Here is a 6,758-nt window from a genome sequence, read left to right as displayed (position 1 = left end):
GCACAGCGGCTGTGCGGAGGCGCGGGGCGGCGCGCGGGGCCGCACGCGGACACGCACCCACGGGCGGCGCGCGCCGCCGCGGCGACCCCCCTCGGCGCGAGTCCCGCCGCCCCCGCGAGGCGCCGCACGGACGGTCGCGAGGCCGCGGCGGGGCCGTTCGAAGCGGGCGCGCGGCGGAGCGGGGCGGGGCGGGGGTCACGTGAGCGGCGGCGCTCCCAGGGTGCCGTGTGGGCCCGCTCGCCCCACCCGCCGCGGTGCCGCTCACGGGGGAAGGGGAAAAGGGGGGGGGGGGGAAAGAAATGCGGGAGAGAGCAGAAAAAATAACCCGGGGAAAAGCCGCGCCGTGAGGGCAGGGTGCGCGCGGGGAGAGACACCGAACGGGCTCCTCGGGGCTTTGCTTTCCCTTCCCCCGCTCCCCGGAGAAGCCGAGAGGATTCGGCCGCCTGGAAACCTCATGTGAAACGGCAGCAGCGAGGAGAGGAGAAAAAAAAAAAAAAAAAACGGAAAAAAAAAAAAGGGGGGGGGCTTGGCTTGGACCCCCCCCGCCCCGGTGAGGGAGGAAGGACCGGCGGCGCCCGGCGAGGGACGGGACCGAGCTCCGCCGAGAGCCGGGGCAGCCCTGAGCCCGCGGCGCTGCAGCCCGGCGGGCAGAGACGCTGCCCGATCCTCCCCGCCGAGGATCCGGGGAGGTTTCCGCGCCTGGAGCCCGCGCCTTCGCATCCAGAGAGGATTATTTTTTTCCGGGGGTGGCACTGAAGCTGGACCCGTCCCCGTGCCCGCGGCGCGGGGGGGGCATCGCCGCTGCCTCTAGAGGAGCCGGCGGCCCGGCCGGGGTGCGGAGATCCCCGCGGATCGCTCCGCACCGGGCCCCGCCGCCGCCCCCGGGAAAGGTGCGCCGAGGGGATCGGCGCGAGGGGCGGGAGGAGAAGCGGCTGCGGCTGCCGGGGAAGAGGCCCGGCGGAGCGGCAGCAGAGTCATCGCCGTCGGCCCCCCCTTGGCTGTCTCCGGGCTCGGCTCGCTCCATGTCTCTGGCTCTGGGCAGCGGCCGCCACAGCAGCGAGTAGGGGGGGAGGAGGAGGAGGAGGAGGAGGAGGAAGAAGGGAGCCCGGGAGAGTGCCTCCCTCCCTCCCTCCGTCCCTCCCTCCCTCCCCCCGGCAGCCCCGGCCGCCTCCCGTCCCCTCGCCCCGCGTCCCCTGCCTCCCCCTCCCCAAGATGGGCTGTTTAGGGAACAGCAAGACGGAGGATCAGCGCAACGAGGAGAAGGCGCAGCGGGAGGCCAACAAGAAGATCGAGAAGCAGCTGCAGAAGGACAAGCAGGTCTATCGGGCCACGCACCGGCTCCTCCTGCTGGGTAAGGGGCGGCGGGCGGCGCGGCGGCGGGCCGGGGGCCGCCCCCTCCCCGCCGGGCCCCCTGCCCGGGCACCGGGGAGGCCCGGGGGAGAGGTGGGGCCCGGGGGAGGGGGGGTAGGGGGGAGCGGAGCCGCAGGGCCCAGCCGTCCCGCGGGGCCGGGGGGCGGTCGGCCCGCTCCCGCCGGGGCCGCGGGGATCCGCTGGAGGTGGGCCCGGCGGCGTTGAGGAGGCCGGCGCGGTCCGGCGGAGCCTGCCGGGCTGCTCGGCCTGGCGGCGGCGGGCAACGCCGGGACACCACCCGGGGCGGGCGATGGGGGGGGGGGGGGGGGCGCAGGTACGGGGGGCTGCGGCTCGGGGCCGCGCTGCGCCGGCGGCGGGGCAGAGCGGGGAGGCAGGCCGGGGCGGGGAGCGGGCCGCGGGGCCGAGCGGGAGGAGGCGGCCGGGGATGCCGGGCCGGCCGCCGGCGAGGGGCGCGGGAGCGCCGGGCCCGAGGGGGAACCTGGGAGATAAACAGGGCAGGGCGCGGAGCGGGGCGGCGGGCCGGCCCCGGGCGTGCGGAGCGTCGGCCGCGGGGAAGGCCGGTCACCGCGGCCTGGCGGGAGGCGGCTGCGGCGGCCCGGGGCGCTGCCGCGGCCGGGGGGCTGCGGCGGGGGCGCCGCGGAGAGGAGGAAGAGGAAGGGAGGAAGTCGGGGAACGGTTCGGGGGAAGCGGAGGGAGGATGTCGGTCCCGGAGGGAAGCGCCGGGGCCGAGGGAGCTCGGCGCCAGGGCCGGGCCGGGCACGGCCTCCCCCCGCCGGCCGGCTCCTTGGCCCGGCTGCCGCCGCGCCGCCGGGGGAGGGAGGGCTCGCAGCTCGGGGTCGGGCGTTATTATAGCGGTAACGCGGGTTATCCGCCGGTGTCGGGCGTTTCGGGGGACAGGTCTGGAAATGCGAGTTATGGCTCCGAGGAAGGGGAAGGTCCAAAAATCCTTATCGGAGAGAACAAGAAAATGTTCGTCAGGCTCCTTGTTTCCAAGTGTTTTAAAGTAGCGTTTTAAAACAAGGTGCGGTTACGAGACCTCGGCTGTCGTGGCCTCGCCGAGGGCCGCCCGTGCGCCTCAGGCAGGGCTGGCGTGGAGCGGGGGTAGGCCGCGGGGAGACCACCCCCGTCTGCGGGGAAGCGACCGTAGTTGGGGAGAAAAAAAAAAAAAAAAAGAATTTTTGGAGGTTGTGAATTTGGAAGTGTACTCTTGCCAACAAAACCTTTCAAACACTAATGTGAAGAAGGAGGCTTAACATAAACGGAGAGTGTCTGGGGCTACGGCAGCACCTGCAGCACTGAGGGGTCTGCCAGGGCTCCCGCAGAAACCTCCTAACGGGGCGGTTTGGACTTCGGCTCTTGGGGAATGTCTTGGGCTTCCACATTTCAGGCTGAACAACGTTACGTAGATACGTAGCAGCCATTTATTATCAGATGGGTTACTTTTGTCAGAGGCGGAATTTCAGACAATAGAAACGTGATGGGGTCACCTGAATTTTCCTTCTGTTTTCTTTAGGTGTGGTGGCTGAAAAGTAGTTTAGATGTTTTGTAAATAAAATTTTGCAGGTATTTAGGGATGGCTGTAAGGTCATCTGCATGCTCCAAGCAGTTTCTAACAGTAGCTGTCATGAATTGTGGACAGTACAACACAAACTCACTGGTAAAAAAATAAGCTCATGTCCCTATTGTGATGTTACCTTTATAAGACATGTGAAATAAAAACCCAAGTGCTTTGAAAGTATTCTTAGTATTTTCACATCATATTCCTATAACAACAAAGAAAAGCTGCTAAATATTCTAAGGGGCTTATTCTGCTCTTGTGAGGCCCCGCAGCTGTAGCCACGCGTGTCCCTTCTGCCAGGAGCAGTCTCACTGAAATTAATGGAACTCTTCTTGATGGTGAAGCTGAATGTATGTGTAATTGTTGGTAAGGATAGGGCCTTAATAAGTAGCCAAATACAGAAAGAGACGTATTCAGAAATTTAGATATAATACTTTGTTTTGGTTCACTGGTGTCATATCTGATCCAGAGAACCAGGTATGTCAATACCGAACTGGGCGCATTTAAAGCGACAACTGTCTCCTCCTGTTCTTGGTCTAAGTGAAGTGAAGATTTTGGCTCCCAATACTTATAAGATGTGATTTAGAGTTACGGCTGAAATTTTGTTATCAGTTATTCTGAATGGAAATACGACTATAGCATATACTGCTATTCCCGAACAATTCTTAGTAGTGAAGAGGACCCAGTGTCTGTCTTAACCCGAGTTACTCATTCTTGCCGCCAGTCTTTAATAAGCATGATGCGGTATGCCTGAAGAGACAGGAGTGTGTATGTTATAAAATAGTAGTTTAGGGATGAAATGTCACTTGCATAAATAGTTGTAGATAAAAACTGCTCTCTAAATGCTTAATAAAAATCGGTGAGCAAGGAGAGAAAAAAGGAGTAAGGTAGCAAAACATGCAAGCAGGTTTTACGGAGAGAAGAGCAGGACTAATAGGAATTCATGAGGGAGAAAGCAGAGGGGAGCGTGTCTGTCAGACAATGAACTTTGAAGTGTAGCTGCTAAAATACAGTTTTGAACACGAGGCTCAAAATGGAGGCTTGTGCTGCCAGCGTGTGCTAGCAGAGACCTGGCATCCCATAAATACAAACTGTACCTCTGTGCCCATTCTGCCACAGACATAACGTTCTCTCTTGTTGAGGTGTAGGCTAACGAGAGGAATAACGAGAGTAGCCAGGAGATGTGAAAGGGAATCTCTGTAAATTTTGCCAAGTTATGCTACTACTCTTGTGAAAGTACGTTTGCTTTATATAGAAAGCTACCGATCTGGTAGCGTGGAGCAGCTCAATTAAATGCTGCGGTTCGAGTCTTTTTAGTGTACATGGAAAAATGGGTACTGCAGGCAGATGGGTTGCCCGGTGCACTGGCACCCGTGCAGCACGGCAGAAATAGCATACATCTACTTATGGAAACTGGAGTAAAGCGGAGTGGTTTCTGCGTACTGCCGGTATAGAAGGGAATCGGGGGAGAGCCGCGGGGGGCTGTTTGGAGCACGCAGCCACAAAAGGTGGTCTTTGCGTCTCATTGCGTGTGTGATTGATTTCGAACATGTAGAGAGGGTGGGAGGTTGCTTACCAGACAACTCGGAGAAGGAGGTTTCTCTGGCTTTGTGGGTGGAGGCTCAAAGGGGATGCCTTCCTTGTTCAGATGTGAGTATCCACGTATTTTATTTCTTGTGATTTAAGTTACAGTCTTTTGACTGGGTGATGGTAACCACAGCCAAACTTGAAATATTTTAAGAATCGTAACAAAAATGCTTGAGTTTAGTGTGGACTTCAGTCAGTCTTTCTCTCCATCAGATAGTAGTGACAAGGCAAGCAGGTTTTGGCGTTCCTGGTCTTGTTCTCTGTAAAATGTTGAAGCTGTCCTTTTTCCTTCCAAACCCTGCGATCTGCTCTTAACGTTGACACTGGAAAAATGGTCAGTGAAATGATCCAAGATTCAGATCTGACACATGACTTGAGCTGGGCGTTTATTTTTAGCTACAACTGAAGTTTCCAGTGGCAATTATTTCTTTTTCTTTCACTTTTCGCTCTTGCACTGAGAAAACCAACTTTCTTGATTTTAACCTGAAAAAAAAATTAGTGTGTCCCTTCATCACTCATGCTTCCTTCTGAAATTGATTTACTTTCGTTTTCTAGGTGCTGGTGAATCCGGTAAAAGCACAATAGTCAAACAGATGAGGATCTTGCATGTGAATGGATTTAATGCTGAGTAAGTGCATTTGTTTTTTCATTTTACAGCCTACCTTACGTCTGTGTGCCGCACAGTAGTCATTGCTGTTGTTTTATATCTGGATATATTTTCTTCTTGCTACTGTTTCAGAGCCTCTAGAATTTGGATGTGTATTTTTAGATGAGATTAATAGACATTAACTTGAAGAAGTCATGCACCAATAATAAGTAAGAGCTAACGGTATAAAATGATGTGTATCAAAGTTCGGTATAGCTGATTTGATTAAGGCTTAAGTTTTGTGGTTGTTTTTTGTTTTTTTTAACTGCAGTTTCTTTCACAACATGGCTGACACTGATTTACCTCTGCTATAGCACATCGATTCATACTGCTGTAAACATGCCTTCTGTTAGTGTACAAAATGAATGCAGTTTTCTTTATTTAGAGCAAGTAAGGCTTTTGTTTCTGTCTCCTCACAAAATGAGACTGTACTATTAATTTGGGGGGGTAATAAGTCAGGTTTTCTTCTCTCTTCTGTTGTGTTTGTTTGTCCAGATGTTTGTGTTAAATTATGTTTCTAAAAGCCTTTCTTGTTTACGCTTAAAATCTGTTCAATTATTTGATAGTTGTGAGGAGGGGAGTGGGATTAGGATAAGGAAAATGGAAATCTATTATTTTGTCTGAGAAAGATTTGTTTGCTAACTTTTCACCGAACCTTACTGAGGAGGAGGAGGAGGAGAAGATTCTTCTGTGCATTAGTTTATGCTTGTGAGTCTCTTCCTGTGTATGTGTGTACTAAAACCTGCTAAATTAACTGTAATTGAATTAAGGGGTTGGAATTTCAGAGCTTATTCTCTGTGTTTGATTTCTTTAGATGATCTTACTGGTTTTGTCTGTCTTGTTTTCAAACATAATATTTTTGTACTGGCAACCTCTAGTTTATAGTAGTATCATCTATTTTGTGAATCCTGCCTTTTTGGGGAGATCAAGCTTTCACTTGTCTTTCAGTAGTTAATTCTTTAGTAAGAATGTTTGAGCTAAAAGTTTAGCCAAGGAGACTGGACAATACTTCCTAATCCCCAAATGCTAGTTCAGCATAAGGTACACAGTCTTTTGGAAGAAAGTTCAGACTGATTCATAATAAATTACATTCTGTGCTACATGTTTTTAACTCCTCTTTATAGGGAATATTTTCTTCATCCAAGACAATTCTTTCATAAGTGCTCAGTCCTGCATCCTGTTACTGCTAAGTCGTCTCCATTATTTTGGCTGCTCTTGTTACTAAAGACCTCTTAAAACTTGCAGTGACTTAAAAGATTTGCATAAGTTGACTTTGATGTTGCAGCTGTCGACATTAGGTGCTAAGTTAGAAGTTCATCAATGAAAGCGGAAGTCAGGGCTCCCTGGCACCTTTGAAAGTATCAATCCATTTAACCAACAGCACTTCTAAGTTTTCTCAGCCTACAGATGCTCTTAAAGAGGTGATGCTGCTGTGTCGTGAATTACATGGGTAGATAACGTTCTCAACCCTGCAAGTTGCATACCCAAATTTGCGCGAAGCTGGGAGCCCAGAGACCCGTTACACAAAGCCTGCAGAGCTGGGGAGGCACTGAGATGCGCTCTGGGGTTTGCAACAGCGGTGCATTCCTCGAGTAT

General features: G+C 53.6%; 1 protein-coding gene across 2 annotated transcripts in view; it reads left to right on the top strand.

Annotated features, from left to right (window-relative positions):
- The first annotated feature begins 283 nt into the window (after positions 1–283).
- GNAS (GNAS complex locus) overlaps positions 284–6,758 on the top strand; it is a 102,460-nt gene continuing 95,985 nt past the window's right edge. Inside the window, exons 1-2 of one of the 2 annotated variants that reach the window (XM_082490879.1) lie at positions 284–890; positions 5,072–5,144. In XM_082490879.1, the coding sequence (XP_082347005.1) occupies positions 5,110–5,144 (35 nt within the window). In that variant the 5' untranslated portion in view covers positions 284–890; positions 5,072–5,109. Of the gene's footprint in view, positions 1,352–5,071; positions 5,145–6,758 lie in introns of both variants that reach the window. The other variant, XM_082490878.1, reaches the window with a different exon arrangement.

This window comes from Vanellus vanellus (assembly GCF_965231255.1).
Source record: "Vanellus vanellus genome assembly, chromosome: 15".
In the NCBI taxonomy this organism is placed as follows: domain Eukaryota; kingdom Metazoa; phylum Chordata; class Aves; order Charadriiformes; family Charadriidae; genus Vanellus; species Vanellus vanellus.
This window is presented reverse-complemented; position numbering and strand designations above follow the sequence as displayed.